The following is a 20,938-nucleotide window of genomic DNA, read 5'->3' as shown; positions in this document are numbered from 1 at the left end:
CCCATCCATCCACCTCATCCTCGGTCTCCTCAATATTCTTTCAACATGCCAGATCCCTTTCGGTACCGCTCTCCTCTTCTCCTCCTCGTTTCTCACTCTATCTGTCCTCGTAACCCACACAAACCCTTCACTATCTTAAACATATATAATACCCAGTTACAATCATTTGTTGAAACTGAACAAATATTTGTGACTAAATATTTTATTTCTTTGTTTCATACACTGAAACGCAATCCCACATTTTAATTGAAAATATAAATAGAAAGGTTTAATAATTTTTAATGGATTCTTTTTGTTTTCGTTGGTTACATTTCTAAAAGCGTGTGGGTGAATGAAAATATAAGGTGTTTGATATATGCAAGTGAATTTTATTGTTTCAAATATCATACAATTTCACGAATAGTTTTCGAATTATGTTAAAAAACATAATTATAAATGGTAATGATAACACTGAATGAAAATATAAGGTATTTGATATATGAAAGTAAAAAAAAATTTGTGTAAAATATCATACAATTTCACGAATAGTTTTCGAATTATTTGAAAGAACATAATTATAAATGGCAATGGTAACACTGATGAGTTATCATAATTTAACTAGTTGATTAGTCAGTCAACTAGTCATTCATGAATGTTTATTATTTTCTGTATTTATTTTTCACTAATTTATTTATTTGTTCATCTATTTATCTATTTGTATTTGTCTATTCATTAACATTATTAATATTTATTATTATTATTATTATTATTATTATTATTATTATTATTATTATTATTATTATTATTATTATTATTATTATTATTATTATTATAACTATTATTATTATTATTATTATAACTATTATTATCATTACTATTATCATTAATACTATCATCATTACTCTTATTATTATCATTACTATCATTACTATTACTACCACCATCAACATCATCAACATCACCACCACCATCATCATCATCATCATCATCATCATCATCATCATCATCATCATCATCATCATCATCATCATCATCATCATCATCATCATCATCATCATCATCATTACTATCTATTCTTGTTTTCATCATTTTCTTGGGGGGTCTAAGGACGGATTGGGATGTTAACCCATTAAACTCCGATGACAAGATGTCTTGTCATTTGGTCAAATAAAACAAAAAATCATAAAACACCAAAATGTTTGATCAAACACCATAAAAATATGACGTCAGTCCTCGCTTCGCTCGCGACTGACGTCATATTTTTCTGGTGTTTGATCAAACATTTTGGTGTTTTATGATTTTTTGTTTTATTTGACCAAATGACAAGACATCTTGTCATCGGAGTTTAATGGGTTAATGCCAAACAGTGTGGCAGTCCGGACGTCGGGACTCCAAGAAACCGGAATTAACCAGTTTGCGATGTTGGACAAATGGCATCGATGTCGTCGTCAGAGTCGTCGTGGATCCGGGAGCTCTGTAAAGACAGGTGTAGCAATGCTGTTTACATGACGTTAAATGTACAATGGACATTTTCATGCATTGAAAGCTCTGGATCCTCTGAAAGGAAAAGTGTTTCCAGTGAATTTGGGAATGTTGTTTTGAAACGCGGGGGCATTATTTACAGTTGTGTCTATGCGTGAGATTCGATGTAAAATATGTTGCTACGACTAAGAGAGAAAGATCAGGGTCGTCTTTGTGTCCAATTGCATCCCATGTTAAGTATAGGCTGGTAATGTAGCCCTGTATTTCTTTTTCTATGTCTTGCAAGTGTTCTACAAACATGAGAGCGAATGCGGTAGTTTATCAGTTAGGTGGCCGAGAACAAGGGAAGTACTCACCACGACACTGAGTTTGTCCTCGGCGGCGTAGTAGTCATAGGCTTCTACATGTGAAAGCCCGGTGTTCTGCACCAACGACCCTTGCCGAACTTGGAAAGTGACACAAGAAGTTTCTTCTCGGCTCAAGCTCTTGAAGTAAACGTTGAAGCCGCTGTTCGTGACCTCAAGCTTCTCGACGTTCGCGCTATCGTAATCCGACAAGCCGCCCTTAGGGACATAGCCAGACTCGAGGAACACCTCCATGACAGCCATGTTGGTTGGTTGGGTCCTCGTCGGTGCAGGAGAGGAGGCAGATCTCCACCGTCTTGTTACAGTTCTTGTTTATGAATATGCTGATGATCGATCCGTTGGACTTTTCTGGGACGTTGTAGCTGAGGACAGCCTTCGAGGGAGGAAGAAGAAAAAAAACATCTACCAGCACCTCCTATTTTGCTGTGTTAGCACTTCCGACCAACAAAAAGTCGATGCACTAGCCCCGGAGCGGTCGGTCTGATAGACGTGCTCTGTGTAAGTGGTGTACTGCGAACTGTGTGTAAAATGATATATACTAATGTACTACAAACTGTGTGTAGAACGACATAATCCTATACTGGAAACTCTGTGCAAAGATGTGTGTAAATCTACAGTGAACTCTTCTTAAGATTAACCAATAAAGTGAAGGAAACCAGAAGATCGTATCTGTACATCCAAGAAGATACGGGAAGGGGCCTATATACTGGTGGCAGCATCAAACCGCAACCCATTTCCTCAAGAGACTGGTTCCTAGAAATCACCATATCCTCAACCAAAAGCAAGCCAGCCACGCCCACCGTCGAGCAACACGGACATCGGCCGCGAGCTAACATCGCCTACCTTTGACATCTCATCGACACCGCAGTACACTCTACACTGTCACGGGCATCGTCAGCACCGACTCCAAATTACCTAACCACTTCTAAACAAGGTAAATAATATATCTACCCCTCACAATACTTGATAATATTGATAATCCTCACCTACCCCCCAACACCCCCCCCTGATACTCGCTTTCTCTCCCCTTCCATGCGAGCACCATACATCAAGATTTCATCAATCTAGATGTTCCAACCACAAGGAACCTCACCTGGAGGTGATTGCACACCTATCAACCTACTACCAGTGAGACATTCCCATACCCACGTCAGGACAAACAAGTCTACGGACAACGACAGCCCCACCTGGCGATCCCTACACATTCGAATGTAGTGCTTTATCAACGAACTGAAATCTTTCAAGTAAGTTCAAATAAGACGTGACTATTATTATTATAATTATTATTATTATTATTATTATTATTGTTGTTATCAAAATTAAAACATTATATACTACTTTTACGTACATATTACCATGTTCATTTGTATTTTACCAGATCACAACGTAAATCATATTAACTGTTAGATAAAATATCTACAACTTATAAACTACGTTATCTGTGTATACTATAATTTTTTTAGAATTAACTATTACCAATTATATATAATTACTATATTATAACCCATTGTGCCATTTTCTTATGCCTCTTATGAATTGGTCTCCTGTCTTTACTATATTATATATAACTCATATATTTTTACCAATGTACCCTATTTGTTATAATTATACTATTGTATAACCATTGACGCCCTACACTCCCCCCTTTCTTATCTAACCATAACATACTACCCCTTAGGTAATGTATACCAAATACTTCTAATTCAACCTTTTTCAACTTAAGACCTCCCATCTCATCTAACTACCTCCTCTCTAACTACAACACACTATCTCTTAGGTAATGCATGCATCCCTAATTTAGAGACTAACATGGCTACAGTAACGAGATCCAAAGTTAGGAATATAATCGATGCATTCCTTTCTCCCCCGAAAGGAGAGAAATTACCCAATAACACCAATCATTCCACACCTAACGTAAATTCTACAAAACCCGAGAATAACGTTGACAACCCACACTCAGATCATGACTCAACCAAACTACCCTCACCCCCCAAACCCTTTCCCCACTCCACACCAAAACTTCAAGTTACTCCTCATCTAGACCAACAACAACAATCCCTAAATCACATAACCCATGCATACGAGAACCTAGCCTTTCCCTACCCCCCCCTTCCTCCACTTCCTCCTCCTCATCCTTAACCCATTAAACTCCGATGACAAGATGTCTTGTCATTTGGTCAAATAAAACAAAAAATCATAATAAAACAACAAAATGTTTGATGATCAAACAGCACCAGAAAAATATGACGTCATCAGTCCTCCTCGAGGAGGAGGACTGATGACGTCATATTTTTCTGGTGCTGTTTGATCATCAAACATTTTGTTGTTTTATTATGATTTTTTGTTTTATTTGACCAAATGACAAGACATCTTGTCATCGGAGTTGAATGGGTTAATGGCAAATTCCTTCTCACCACTAATCCCCTCCCCAACTCCACCACAGCATCCTCAACCACTACCCCCATCACAACATCCCCACCCAACCCAACCCCCAATTAACCCACCCACTTTCCAACATCAACCTACAGTAATCAATAACTATCAAACCATCACCCCTCTAACCGAAATCCCAACCTTCTCTCAAGCTAGCGAACTCTCCATCACAGACTTCCTGACAGCATGTGATATTTTCTTTTCTAAAAATCCAAACTACTCTGACTTAGACAAAATAAACCTATGCCGCCAGAAAATAGAAGCATCAGATGAACACCCATCTACCGCTCGGATGCTAGACAGTCTGGTAGCCACAGGGATCACATATAGCGATTATAAGCAGCATCTGTTAAATGTCTTCCAAAACAAACAAACAAACAACAATAACTTTCTCCTCACCTTTCTAAACAACACTAGAACTCAAAAACAGACCAACATCAAAGACCATGTTGCAAATACAATCAAGGAAATTAGGGAAAACCTACAAAACAACAGCCCCTGGACCTTCACAAACACATCAGGGCAAAAAGCCATGACCCTTGAAAACCTATACACAATACTAGAGATAGGCCTTTACCTTTCCCATCTTCCTCCAAAGTGCCTGAAAGAAGCATCTAGAAAGAATCTAGACATCAGAAATCCACTAGCCTATACTTATATCTTAGATATAACCAACACTTGCAACATTTCCCTCTCTGACCAGCACCATTTTGCTAGACTAAATAGCCTTCAGCCACACCAGCCCCCTAGCTCCAATACAGCGCAACCATCTAACTGGTGTTCCTACCATCTCTCAACAAGTCACAACACCAGAGACTGCATACAGAAACAACAAACACAGACACAACACTACACTAACCCTTGCTCAGTTCATGGAACAACCTCCCACACGGATTCTCAGTGTAGAGCGCAACAATACCAACACCCGCAGGCACAACACCGCGCTACCCCTTGCTCAATTCATGGTACTACCTCCCACACAGATTCCCAATGTAGAGCTCAACAGCAAACCAAACAACTCCCACCCACCCCTAGACCCCCCAACATGTCAAAACCAACACGGCCAGGCAAATACTGCAACCTACACAAAACCACAACTCACTCCAACGAGGAATGTTCTCAACAAAAATCACAACCACAACCTCATCTGAGAACAAACAACCAAGCTACAGCACCTCGACAAACACCTTCCTCCCACACAACACATACAACTCAACACCGATTGGGGGAACGTGCAACAGCCTCACGCACCAGACCACCAAATGAACGTCCGACACACCACACAACTATATCACCCTAAAGGTGACATTAGATCAAATTACTGTTGACATGATGGTTGATACAGGAACAAACCTGAACCTCATCCCCAGAGCTCTCTACGAAGCACTAAATGACCCACCCCAAATCCAGTATTCAAATACGGAAGGTCTATTGATAGAAGGATCTACCATATCACTTCACGATATGATTGATTTAAACATAGAGGTAAACAATTCCCAAGTAGGTTTCACATCCTTCCACTTAGCTGATGAATGGAGTCTCGACTAACAAGGTATAATAGGTTTAAAGTCCCTACGAGACTGGAAGTCCATCATCAACTTAGATACCAACAAAATCTCCTTCCGAGATGAAAGTAATGAGTCAACACTTCCTGAAACACCCGACCTAGACACACAACCTCTTTCATATCTATCTAGCTTAAATAAACCCTCTCCAACTAAGAGCTACTCATTCCGTCCACCACCTTATGTCACCTCAAAAGCACTGATGTCTAACACAGTCATCATACCCCCTAGACATTCAATAACAGTTCCACTATACATACCCGGAGCAATAGAACATCAGGATGTCATAATTGACCCAGATACGTCAAGAATAAATAACATAACCTTGGAGTCCTCCTGGGATATAGTATCAGAAAATAAACACACCCTAGCTATGTTAACAAATCTCTCCGATCAACACCGCAAAATCAGGAAGAACACAAACATTTGTTCAGTCCATCTCCATAATTCCCCAATCCAGGAACCACTCCCACAACACATCAACACTGTAAGACCACCACAAACCCTCACCCCTATCCACCCCAACCAAATCACAACATCAGCAAACGGAGAGATGAATGACAAGCTACTGACCCTCCTACAAAGGAATAGATCGGCTATCGCCTTAGAAGGCGAACCCTTAGGCAAATGTGATATAATCAAACATCACATCCAAATCCCCCCCCCCTCATACACCCCCGCTTACCGCATACCCCACAGTAGGAAAACACAAGTCAACAACAGTGTGCACGAGATGTTACACCAAGGCGTAATTTCTCACTCCCAAAGTCCGTGGAACAGTCCCCTCTTCCTAGTCCCAAAGAAAGACGGAACTTTACGCCCTGTTGTTGACTTTAGGAAAATCAATAACCTAACTCAATCTGACCCACACCCACTACCCGCCATGCAAGATGTCTTACAATCATTAGGGAACGGGAACTCTGTTTTTTCCACAATTGACCTTAAGTCAGCCTTCTGGCAGGTGGAACTGACAGAGGAATCAAAACCCGTAACTGCATTCTCCACTGATAAGGGACATTTCCACTTTGAGCGTATGCCCTTTGGCCTTAAGAATGCCCCCTCAACCCAACAAAGGTTGATGACCCGCATTTTCAGCGACATGATAGGAATCTCATTATTCGTCTACTTAGACGACCTCATCATCTATAGTCCCACACAAACTGGCCACCTTCACACACTAGAGATTGTCCTAAAAAGACTCAAAAACACAGGATTGAAAATCCAACTAAGAAAGTGTAAATTCCTACAGACAGAACTCACCTTCCTAGGCCATAAGGTAGATAACCAAGGCATCCATACCACCACAGATAAAGTAGATACCATAAACAATTTCCCAACCCCCAGAAACGCAGATGAAACTAGAAGTTTCGTAGGATTAGCATCATATTACAGACACTTCATTAGAAATTTTGCAGAAATTGCATCCCCTCTAACCAAATTCACAAGGAAAGGCGAAACATTTAAGTGGTCTGAAGCGGAACAGCAAAGTTTTGACACCCTTAAACATGCTCTTACCACAGCCCCTGTCCTAGCCTTCCCTGACATGAAGAAAGAATTCTTTCTTTACACCGACGCCTCATCTAAAGGAATAGGCGCAGTCCTACAACAGAAGGACGAAAATGGCAAAGAGCACCCCATAGCCTACGCAAGTAGAGTACTAAATAAGCCTGAAAGTAACTATTCAACTACACACAAAGAAGGCCTGGTACTGATATGGGGTTTGAAGCATTTCAAATACCTCATATTAGGGTACAGGATCACGATTTACACTGACCACCAACCCCTAGTCTACCTCTTTAATTCTAAAGACTTACATGGCAGAATTGCTAGGTGGAAAACCACCTTATTGGACTTCGATCCAAAGATTACATACCTAGCTGGAAATGCTAACATAGTAGCCGTCTCACTAAGCAGACAAATCCACATATCCACCTTAACACAAACAACATGCATTCCTATGCAAGAACTTAGAGATGAAACTGACAAAGACCCAACATGGTCTCCAATAAAACAACATCTCCTTTCAAGGACCCCCTTACAGTCCCGACCACCTGTCCCTATAGAGGAACTCAAACTGGTCGACGGAATCATAAGGAGAACCATTGCCGACAAGGAAATAACTGTCGTTCCCAGAGTCCCAGTTCCCAAGGTCCTACACATATTGCACGACAGTGCAATGGGAGGCCACTCAGGCAGAGATAAGACACTGAACACTGCTAGGCACTCCTTTTACTGGGTCAACATGAAAAAAGATATAACCACACACATAGACTCATGTGTAACTTGCAACCAATTCAGAGGACCTGACCCAAAACAACTCAATATCAAAGACATACCACTCCCTGCTGAGCCATGGGAAACACTTGGCATTGACCTACTAAAAATGCCAACGAGCCATCAAGGTTCCAATTATGTACTCACGGCAGTCGACTATCTGTCAAAGTACACTATACTAGTTCCACTCCAAGACAAAACAGCAGAGACTGTAGCTAAATCCTTAGTTAACAATATATTCTGCAGATACAACATTCCCAAAAGAATGTTATCTGACAATGGTTCAGAATTCAAGAACCAGGTAATGGGCGAAACAGCACATTTATATAACATAAATCAAACCTTCGCCATTGCCTACCATCCACAAGGGAATGGACTTGTGGAACGAACAAACCGAAAAGTGCTAGAAGTCCTCAGACCTTTGGTCAACGATCTTACGGACAGTTGGGAAGATTGGCTACCACAGGTACAAGCCAGTATCAACAGCACAGTCAACTCCGCAACAAAGATGTTCCCTCATGAGATCATTTTTGGCCAAAGAATGCGCCTTCCCTACCAAATCTTCAACCAACCACCGCCCCCCTTATACAATCTAGATAATCTCACCCAATGCCTAAAAAGAGGAATGCAAACCATTTATAAGCAAGTCAGAGAAAACCTCAAAGTAGCCCAAGAAAGAACAAAAACAAAACAACACAAACGTTCATCTCCACTTGACATAACACTTGGAGACACAGTCATGGTCAAAGACTCAAATAGAACTAACAAACTCAAACCCAAGTTCCTAGGCCCCTTCACAGTCACCAGCTCACTCCCTAACAATGTTTTACTACTAACAGATCCTTCCTATCACACAACCGTAACCATACATGGAGAGAAATTGAGAAAAGTTAAACTCAACCTCGACCCAACCCCACCTCCCACCTACAACCCTCCTACCGCACTCACACATAACTCACCCAAGCGCAAGTCCCATCCCATGACTCTGCGTCGACGCAACTAAACATGCAATCTAGCTCTCACCCCTGAAGATGCAGGACGTCATGCATCCCTCAGTGGAGGTTAAAATGGCCAATTTACAATAAGAACTCCCTTCCGCATATCTATCAAAACTTCTCCACTTCCTTCCGACCAATATAACCTTAGCGAGAGTCAGATAGACATATCCTCATTCACTAAAACATAACCTTCATCCACAGAATGCCTACAATACTCCTACTACTTCCCTCGTCCATCTCTCTCTCCATCCCCATTTTGATACCAGGAGCGATCACCGGAAACCATGGCAACTTGCAAGATAGCACGACCCAACTTCCATATCTGTCCAGCTTACCCCTTCCATTTCCAATTAATCAAATCCCAACCTTGCCCCTCAGAACTCACAACACCCAAAGTCAATTTTTCCGAGACATGTGACTTTCGCTTTTCAGACAACACTCAAATACACCACACCCACGTAGGACATAAACACTTCATATTTCTCCCCCACCCCACATTAGTGTCAGTGATATGCCTACACAAACCACCCTCCCATCATAGGATCAACGGCCCTATCACTCTACCAGACACCTGCCACATCTACATGATGGACTCATGTTACTCCCCAACAAAATACACTACCAAGGCACTCTCAACATGACCCATGATCTAGGTCCCATAACTCAAATAACACTCCCACCCCTCCCCAAGATCCCCGATACCATCCTCCCAAGTAAGATTGACATGGTACGCCTCCTAAATAAATCAACTACTCTTAACCTGAATTCATTAGACCTACACTACAAAATACTACCCTATGCATCCACTGCCCTCTCAATCTTAATCATCCTTTTTATATTAGTGATACTAACCAAATTCTTTTGCATGAAATAAGACCATCAAACAGTTTTAACCCTCTTTTTCCCAAATTATTGTAAACCTAGATTAAGTTTGATCTTGTGTCTCATCCAATATCTTGAATACCATAACATATATAACCATACAAACTCGTGATAAGAATTCTACAGAAAACATATATCGTGAATCACAACCAGTGCATTGTGAAATATCATATGAAAACAATATGATATTTGAAAATGTGATTCCCTACAGTGATATGTGAAGTATAGTATAAACTTTCATATGATAGTTGAAAATATATGAAATGTTGGTGAGACACAACCTTATTCCCTATTCAGAGACACAACATCGCATACCCATCCTTCTAGTTCTAAGTGCCCTTTTGGGACCTCATAATCAATTCAACATCAACCCCCCTTCTCCACATATAACCACCCAAAGATTTTGTGTCTCTGACTATATAACTATATAATTGTATATATGTATCAATATTTTGTTAACCATGTACCATTATTTGCCGGGTGGCACCTAACCCCAGGGGGAGGGCGATATGTATACATCACCTCCACAACTCACCTTCTCATGCAACTCCAAACATCAGCAAAATCACTTGAGGCAGGAAGCAACCAACACACACACACACACGAACATACTCATAAGTGCAGTCAACCTCTAACTCACAAAACACACGACAACCAAATAATAATGAACCCTTCCCCCCTGGAAATATTATATACTGTAAATAACATATAGCTAGTAATTAAGAACATGATAGTTTATTTGCGGGAACCAAACATTCCTATTAAAAAATCTTGTTAAAACACCTACCAGCACCTCCTATTTTGCTGTGTTAGCACTTCCGACCAACAAAAAGTCGATGCACTAGCCCCGGAGCGGTCGGTCTGATAGACGTGCTCTGTGTAAGTGGTGTACTGCGAACTGTGTGTAAAATGATATATACTAATGTACTACAAACTGTGTGTAGAACGACATAATCCTATACTGGAAACTCTGTGCAAAGATGTGTGTAAATCTACAGTGAACTCTTATTAAGATTAACCAATAAAGTGAAGGAAACCAGAAGATCGTATCTGTACATCCAAGAAGATACGGGAAGGGGCCTATATAATACCTCCGTTTTCATTCAAACTTTGTTATCCTCTCAATCAGGTACAAAATAGATAAACAAATTAATGATGATAATAATAATGAAATAATAGAGTGTGTTATACCTGCTGGTACTTAAAAAAAAAAAAAAAAAAAAAAAAACTCTGAGCACAGGGAGTAGGCGAAACAACAATCATGTTTGGGCTGGTAGTAGAAATTTTGACAGTCGATTGCCGGGTCGGGGCATTTCCCACAAATGTTCCGACCAGATGCACATGTGTCGCTTTCAGACGACTTGGTCGCCAAAGAGGATCTGGAAAATAAGTCACGCGTTGAAAGCGATTATATATATATAATATATATATATATATATTACATGTTTATTTTTTGTATAAAGTGTATTTGTACAATTACGTTGGGATTTTTGTTGATTGCGTTCATGATAGTCATAGTTTACGTAAACTTTTTGTAGTTTTATAAACAATTACGGAACATAGGCAAATGTACGTACGTGTGTACGTTTGTGCGCAAACTTAGCGAATGTGTCTAGGACTTATTCAGAAAAAAATAGATCCGGTTAGAAACTAATAGGATGGAAATTGTTGAAAAGGAGATGGAGATAGAAATTAAATAATTAAATTGGGAAGAATGGTAATAGAACAGAAAGAACCAAAACATGGAACAGGAGCCTTAAACTCTTACAAGACCTACAGAAGGTGGACCTTAACAGAGGGTCAAGAAGGAGGAGGAGGAAGAGGAGGTCATTCTTGGAGCATGTGTCAAAAGGACAAAAGGAGTTCCCTCTTGGAGTATGTGTCAAAAGGACAAAAGGAGTTCCCTCTTGGAGTATGTGTCAAAAGGACAAAGGTTGAGTGAGAGGAGGAAGTTGAGGCTGTGCTTAATGAAAGGAGAGTTGGGAAACGAAAATCTGCCAATTTACCAGTAGTTGGTTGATACCAATTACTTCCAATTAGCCTCGGCGCAAGAGATACACGTATGTAATTTATGTAAGAATATAACTTACATCTGTTTGGTCCATTAACTCACGCACATTTTTATTATTTTCCATTCTACCACAGAGATATAAAGTGGTTATTAGGCTTTTTAATGTTTTTATGATTCTATAGACATTAGTGCAAGTTGACTGGGAACATAAGGTCGACCAAAACTGTTCCTAACCCTGCAGCACCTTTAGTGAATGTACATTTTACTCGGTGTAATTAATAATTACTTTAACAGAGCAAATGGCGGGTAACGCGCATCCTACTAACTGGCATCATATTTGGTTGTAGGTTTACTAAGTCACCTTCATAATTTGCAGCTCGAAGCAAAACAACTTTATCATTCAAAAACAAAGAATTAGTGCTCTAGAGCATCGCCTAACGGTCATCGTTAGCCATGAATAAAGCTATATCATCTTTGAGCGATATTCGCACTGAGCAGAATGTACAGACGCTAGGCCTTGGTCCATAAATAACAAGCAAACTACATTAACATCTTTTCAGATACTAATAGAATAATGAGGAGGATAAAAGACGAGGGAAATTACGAATTATTAGGAAAAAGATCTAGACAATTTATCTGCATGGAACTATGTGCTGAAAATAAAGATAAATAAAAAAAAAATTGAAGCTTTAGAATAGGTTGAAACTGAAAAAGACCATCAATGAATTATTCTGTGACAAATGAAACAACTTCAAAAGCATAATAAGATCCACTGAGGGTGATGGTTAACACTCAGCACACACATCTATAATGGATTTCTTTCCCTGCAACTCTCAGATGATCTGTCGATATGCCATCTTCCCTTAGGTTTTTTCTTTCTCATTTCACACTTTTTAGACAAGAAGCTACCTTTTCCTTTGTAACTTCTGGTACACTACTAACGGCTACAGATGAATTTACTCAACCATGCCATCTTCCCTTAGGTTTTTTCTTTCTCATTTCATACTATTTAGATAATGCTACCTTTTCCTTTGTAATTTCTGGTACACTACTAATGTCAACAGATGAATTTACTCAGCCATAATTTTGAAAAGTAAAAATCTTGATAAAAAAAAAAAAAAATCTTCTAATCATTCTGTCTCTCCATTTCTACATTCCAAAGAAATTGTTTGCTGCCTCTGAAGCTAGCCTGTGCTTGGCCCCTTTAGTACTTTTACTTCTCTGAATAGCTTCCTCTATATAATCCACGTTTTTCTTTTCTCTGATCTCTGTCTTTTGTCAATAATCTTGTTCAGATCTCCATTCAGCCCCTCTTGCACATTAAAAATATCCATAATCCATTTTGCTTTTTTTTATATATATATAGCTGTAATTAGCCTGATAGTGCTAAAAGACCAGAAGGAACCCAAGTGGGCCAGCATTCACACAGTTTGAGTTTTCAGACACTAAAACGTTATTTCTTTTCACAAGCTTAAAAATGGTCTTTTATTGACTCAACCATGCAAATTTGAACAGTGCTATATTGCTGTAATACAGTCTGGTAATGCTGAACACACCAAAGAAAAACCTATGATTATTTTTGTGTACTGTGAAAAAATATATATAAAAGTTGAATATGAAACAGTACTAATGATTAGTAAGGTATAAAGTAATATGTGGAAACATAATACAGTTATAATGTGATAAACATTTTACTGAAAAGGAGATACAATTGATTAAGTATTAGTTAAACCATAAACAAGAAAAATATACTCACTGAAGTCACAATTTACCATCAGTACATTTGGATTTCACACAAGTTGAAAATAATTTAAAAAATTTCTACATTCTTTTCATTAATGTCTAATACATATTACTTACATTCATGATACAAGTGATTTACTTATTTTGTAACTTTATCATGTTGATTTAATGCAGCCTATAAGGTCCATTGGCTCCAACACTTAGTAATTTTCATTCTTCTGTGGGCCCCATGCCTATTCCTTCACTCAAAGCTTAAGGGATGAATTGAATTAGATTGATTTTTCTTATCTCCTTTCTTCTAAGTAACTACACTTGGTTTTTGATTTACACCAAGGGACTCCCCGCTTGGGACCCCTGTACATCCCACCAAGCCAAGCCTGCTCCGACATCACAATTCAATTCATCCAATAACTTTGAATGTTACAAACAAGTGCCACCCTTTAAGGGTTTGACTTTACCTCCATGCACCAATAATTTCTCTTCTCCTCCACCCTTTTCTCCAATCAGAAAGACTGTTATACTGTCTCAAGCAATACTGTTTACGCAAGCAATCTTTTGCAAGCTGAGTGTGGCTTCGTGTTAACATTTCGCAATATCAGCACTTTCTCAATATCCTAACCTCTGTTTACAATACACAAGATGGAATGCAAGAATATGCAACTCTGCACTTCCTATAATATGCAACTCTGCACTTCCTATCGGCCATTGTTTCAAAACATCCAACTCATAAAATTTGCATATATTTTCACCTACACCTCTATCTACCGGCCTCCTACACAGTCTCATTGTACTAAAGGGGAAATTTGAATTGCCATATGAATAAACAAATTCTATACAAGTTGTCAGGAGTTAATTGTACTCTTTATATCTTTACAATAGTCTAATTGATATCATTTCAATATATATTGTCAGTTGTATAACAAATACTGCTTTTGTTTTATAAATTATATATTGTTGGAATACAGCCTGCTAGTTCTAAACAAATACAAAGAGTACTCAGATATGAAGCTGGTGGTGCCTTGAGTGATATTGTGATATGAGTGTGTGGCATTTAGGGTTCTGGCATAAAATTTTGTTTCTATAATTTATGTGTGCTCCTTCACAATATTACATATATTATTAGAATGAGTTTACAAAACATTTCTCTCATCTGCCCCCTCAAATAATAATCACACTACACCAAATCTTTGTCAATCCTCCTGTCCACAGTTATAAAAAGTGAACTAATAAAACTATAAATAGCACATTTTAAAAACACTTATGACACAGGATACCAACATGAATGGCCAAAGAAAACTATATACATATATGACCTCACCTTGACTAACTAGACCAATATGCGAGATACTATGTTTGACAGTGATTTCACATTGATCACATGGATTGAAGTGCTGGTAAGCCACTGACCACAATACTAATAATCATCTTCAGGATACTCTTACATAAGAATGATGAAGAGAAAAAGTCACGCTGAGAAGGCTTCCCTACCAAGTATAGTTTTAATGCAGGAGTAGTGTCACTTGAGAAAGCTCCCTATCTTACACTGAAAAGCAAATGTCTTTCAAGTATGGGTCATACCATGGTTCCTGAGGTGAATCTTTCATGAGAAAGCAGCACAGTATAATGAAGTCACAGTAGTAAGGCTTCTCTTCTGTATGAATCGTCACATGGATTTGGAGAGAATAGTTTTCTGAAAAATCTGCATCAATTACCACATTCAAAAGGTTTCTTTCCAGTGTTGATCATCACATGCCTTTTAAGACTACCCTTTCGTGAAAAACCTGCATCGCAGTTATCACACTGAAAGGGCTTCTCTCCTGCGTGGTTCATCACATGAACTTTAAGATAACAGTTTTGTATGAAAGCTGCATCACACTGACCACACTTGAAAGGCTTCTCTACTGTGTGGGTCATCATATGAGCTTTAAGATTTCTGTCTTGTTCAAGAGCTGCATTACATAGGCCACACTGGAAAGGCTTCTCTCCTGTGTGGGTCATCACATGGCTTTAGAGAATAACCTTTCATGAGAAAGCTACATCACGTAAGTCACACTGGAAAGGCTCCTCTCCCGTGTGAGTCATCATGTGGATCTTTAAACAAACCTTTTGTGAAAAATCTACACCACATAGACCACACTGGAAAGGCTTCTCTCTTGTCTGGGCCATCACATGGCTTTTGAGAGTACCCTTTTTTTGTGAGAAAGCTGCATCACATAGGCCACACTGGAAAGGTTTCTCTCCAGTGTGGGTCATCACATGACTTTTGAGATCTCTCTTATCTCTGAAAGCTGCATCACATATACCACATTAAAAAGGCTTCTCTCCTGTGTGGGTCTTATTTTTTTAGAGTACCATTTTGTGAGAAACCTACATTACACAGGCCACACTGGAAAGGTTTCTAGATTTGTGGGTCATGACATGGCTTTTAAGCTTACTCTTTTGTGAGAAACCTGCATCACATAGTTCACACTGGAAAGGCTTCTCTCCTGTGTGGGTCATCATATGGCTTTTGAGAGCACTCTTTTGAGAGAAAGCTGCATCACATATGTCACACTGGAAAGGCTTCTCTCCTGTGTGGGTCATCACATGGCTTTTGAGAGCACTCTTTTGTATGAAAGCTGCATCACATAGGTCACACTGGAAAGGCTTCTCTCCTGTGTGGGTCATCACATGGCTTTTGAGAGTACCCTTTTGTGTGAAAGCTGCATCACATAGGTTACACTGGAAAGGCTTCTCTCCTGTGTGGGTCATTGCATGGCTTTTGAGATTACTCTTTTGTGTGAAAGCTGCATCACATAGTTCACACTGGAAAGGCTTCTCTCCCATGTGGGTCATTACATGGCTTTTGAGAACTCTCTTTTCTCTGAAAGCTGCATCACATAGGTCACAATGGAAAGTCTTTTCTCCTGTGTGGGTCATCACATGGCTTTTGAGAGTACTCTTTTCTCTGAAAGCTGCATCACACAGGTCACACTGGAAAGGCTTCTCTCCTGTGTGGGTCATCACATGTTTTTTGAGAGTACCCTTTTGTGAGAAAGCTGTATCACATAGTTCACACTGGAAAGGCTTCTCTCCTGTGTGGGTCATTATATGGCTTTTGAGTTTTCCCTTTTGAGAGAAAACTGCATCACATAGGCCACACTGGAAAGGCTTCTCTCCAGTGTGGGTCATCACATGGCTTTTGAGATCTCTCTTATCTCTGAAAGCTGCATCACATAGGTCACAATGTATAGGCTTCTCTCCTGTGTGGATCATCATATGCCTCTTGAGATTACACTTTTTTGTGAAAAATGTATCACATTGTTCACACTGGAAAGGCTTCTCTCCTGTGTGGGTCATCACATGTATTTTGAGAGCACCCTTTTGTGAGAAAGCTGTATCACATAGTTCACACTGGAAAGGCTTTTCTCCTGTGTGGGTCATCATATGGGTTTTGAGTTTTCCTTTTTGAGAGAAAGCTGCATCACATAGGCCACACTGGAAAGGCTTCTCTCCATTGTGGGTCATCACATGGCTTTTGAGATCTCTCTTACCTCTGAAAGCTGCATCACACAGGTCACAATGTATAGGCTTCTCTCCTGTGTGGATCATCATCATGTGCCTCTTGAGATGACACTTTCTTGTGAAAACTGTATCACATAGTTCACACTGGAAAGGCTTGTCTCCTGTGTGGGCCATCTCATACCTTTTGTGTTTTCCCTTATGTGAGAAACCTGCATCACATGGGTCGCACTGGAAAGGATTCTCTGTTGTGTCAGTCATCACGTGCATTTAGAACCTGGTCTTTTGTGAGAAACCTGCAATACAAAAATCACATTGTAAAACCTTTTTCCTGGATTGGTTCTTCAATTGTACTTAAGATTACACTTTAGTGAGAAACTTGGATCACAAATGTCATGCTGAAAAGGATTTTCATCTGTCTTGGACATCATATCTAATGTAATATTAGTCTTGTGTTGAGGTCTTTATATTACTTATGGCATAACCTATCTACTCAGAGCTTCATGGGTATTCATGTCCTCCAGCAAAGACAGCAAGACCAAATTAACCCATTCAACTCCGATGACAAGATATCTTGTCATTTGGTCAAATAAAACAAAAAATCATAATAAAACAACAAAATGTTTGATGATCAAACAGCACCAGAAAAATATGACGTCATCAGTCCTCCTCGAGGAGGAGGACTGATGACGTCATATTTTTCTGGTGCTGTTTGATCATCAAACATTTTGTTGTTTTATTATGATTTTTTGTTTTATTTGACCAAATGACAAGACATCTTGTCATCGGAGTTGAATGGGTTAAGTGAAAAGCCTCTAGACCAGATGTGGTAACGTTTTCAAAACATGACAAGGATTCAAATTCTGTTCTAATGAAAAGAATTCCTTCTATTTAATTCTATCCACAATGGCTCATAAGAACTTAGTTTTCTGAATTCCCTAATTATTTCTCACATATAGTATGGGATACCAAGGTAATAAATGATTCTCTGTCAATTTCAAATACATACACTCAAAGGAAATACTAAATGGGTCAACTTATATTAAATAACATGGTTACAGGCCTATAATGTCTGCTACCAATCAACTTAACCACTCAAGTGAAGGTTTTAAATAGAAAGCTCCTTTTAATCATGGCATAGTACAAAAGACTGCAAGGATGACTTATTCTACAGGCTTGTAGAGATCTTGGGCATAGTTCAGAGACTGAGTGACATCCCCCTCAGGTGAGGGGGTCAACAATTTTGAAAATGGTCAACTATACTCACCTTATTATTGGTGCCTCAACAAAAGTATCACACAAACAAAATCCTAAAAAACTGCTCATGGTATCAATTCAACAAGAAATTTTACAGTAATTCAACATTTCCCATTCTTTTGTCATGGTTTCAGGTTGTGTTGTACAATTCTTGAAGATCAGTCAAGCACAAACACATAAGTTGGAATGAAGCTCTCATTCATTCATTAGGTAGATGCTTTCTTTCTAAATTATTCTTAAGTAGAATGACAATGTTGCTATTTCCTTAAATATTTCTTATGTGCCCATTGAGTTTTGCTATGTTTGCCTCATTATCTTTCTCACCATGGTCTCATGCATGAATCAAGAGGGAAATTGGGACAGTGATGGGGGTTAGGGATCCTCCACTCTATTTTTTTCTTCTAATAAATGTCAAGGCATAGAAAGGTCTGGGACAAGGACTCCAATGAAATCACTAGTAACTGGGTAAATAACTGTGTGGATGTGGTGCAGAGTGTAACAGTGGAGATTGATTGTATGTTTGTGAAAAGGTGATTGTGTTAGTACTAAGTTGAAAGGAAAGAGTGGTTTTCATTTTGGGAGTGGGGTGGGTAGGGCATCAGGAGTGATAAGGAAGTGAGGGAGAGAAGGAGGAGCACCGTTAAGTGATGAGATACACTGAAAAGAAGAATTAAACACCTATTTAAGTCCAGCTCATAATCTGTACAATTGTTTACACACACACACACACACACATATATATATATATATGTGTGTGTGTGTTTATTTACCTAGTTGTATTATACAGGAAGGGAGCTATGCTCGTGATGACCCATCTTTGTATCTTTCAGCATGAAATTTTTTCTTAAAATCTTGAATAGTATTTGCACACAGTTTCTTTATCTAAGTTATTCCTGGTATCCAGCACTTTGTGTGGGAAACTATTCTTTCTCCAATCTCTTCTATAGTTATCCTTTTGGAGTTTCTTTTCATGACCTCTTGTTTTCCTATTGTCATTTTTTAGTACATCATTCCTATCAAGGATTTCCATTCCTTTCATGATTCTAAATATAGTCAGTAGATCACCTCTTTCTCTTCTCTGCTCTAGTGTTGGTAGTTCCAATTTCAATAATCTATGTTCATGTGTATGTGTGTGTGTATACACAAGACTTTGATGAAACCATGAAACAAAGTATGAAAAATTACCACAGGAGAAAAACTTGGTACTTTCATGTATTACATCCTCAAACATAATGGGGATGCTATATACAAAAGTGCTTGTGGTCTTAAAATTTCTCTTCTTCTAAGGTAACTTTGCATATATCATCAATAAGTGGCAAACCCTTGACTTACATGCCGGCACTAGTGCCCATTCTCTCCAAGCAAGCTTCCATACTGCTATCGTTCCCACTCCAAAAAAAAACTCTCAAGTTCTATTAACTTAACCCAGCCATGGATTCTGGTCTCCTCCATCAAGAGGATGCTTACTTAATCAGTGCCCCCCCCCCTCTGTCCCCTCATGCAGAAAAAGAGAAGGCAGGAAGAAATCACTTCAGGCTGTATCAAAATATTATTCACACATAAGCATCCACTACCCTCCTGCATCCCTTGCCCCTTCCTCCCTTGCCTAAAAGTATCATCTCTACATAGTCACTCATCACTCATCCCTATCTCCTGTTTTCTCCCTTCCTTGCTCAACAGAAATTCCTTTCTTGCTCAACAGCTTATTCACCCCATCCATCCATCTTATCCTCAGTCATCCCCTCAAATTCACTTCCTTTACCTCTGCCTTCCACACCTCTTTTACTAATCTTTCATCTCTCATTCTTTCCATGTGTCCAAACCATCCCAATAATATTTCATCAGCCCTATCTGCCATTTCCTTTTCCACTCCTGTTCTGTTCCTCACCTCCTTGTTTCTCACTCTATCCAATCTAGTAACCTCTACCATATTTATTTCAATTCACTTTTAAACTTTTCCTCTCTGCCTTTCTTATATTTGAAGTCTCCGTCGCATACATTACTGTCAGCACAATCACCTCTTCATACAATCTCCTCTTCATATCCATTCCAAATGCCCATTTTCAAAACACTTATTAAGCCCTCAAGGCATTTACTTGCTTCTCTCAATCTACAGATATAATATATATATATATATATATATATATATATATATATATATATACCTGTATATGTATATATATATATATATGTATAATGTATGTATATATATACATATATGTATATACATTTATATATATATATATTTACATACATATATATACATACATATATATATATAAATATATATACATATACATATATATACATACACATATATATATACATATATATACATACATATATATATATATATATATATATATATATATACATATATGTATATATTCATGTATATATATATATATACATATATATATACATATATATATATATATATACATATAT

General features: G+C 38.6%; 1 protein-coding gene across 1 annotated transcript; it reads right to left on the bottom strand.

Annotated features, from left to right (window-relative positions):
- Positions 1 to 15,468: 15,468 nt before the first annotated feature.
- LOC143031060 (uncharacterized) lies at positions 15,469 to 17,526 on the bottom strand. The gene has a single exon (XM_076194437.1). The coding sequence runs from the start codon at positions 17,501 to 17,503 to the stop codon at positions 16,100 to 16,102; it is 1,404 nt and encodes a 467-aa protein (XP_076050552.1). The 5' UTR covers positions 17,504 to 17,526; the 3' UTR covers positions 15,469 to 16,099.
- Positions 17,527 to 20,938: the final 3,412 nt, after the last annotated feature.

The sequence above is a fragment of the Oratosquilla oratoria genome, chromosome 12 (assembly GCF_046742065.1).
Source record: "Oratosquilla oratoria isolate Oo_2021 chromosome 12, ASM4674206v1, whole genome shotgun sequence".
In the NCBI taxonomy this organism is placed as follows: Eukaryota; Metazoa; Arthropoda; class Malacostraca; order Stomatopoda; family Squillidae; genus Oratosquilla; species Oratosquilla oratoria.
Note: the sequence above shows the minus strand (reverse complement) of the source record. Positions and strands in the feature narration are given on the sequence as shown.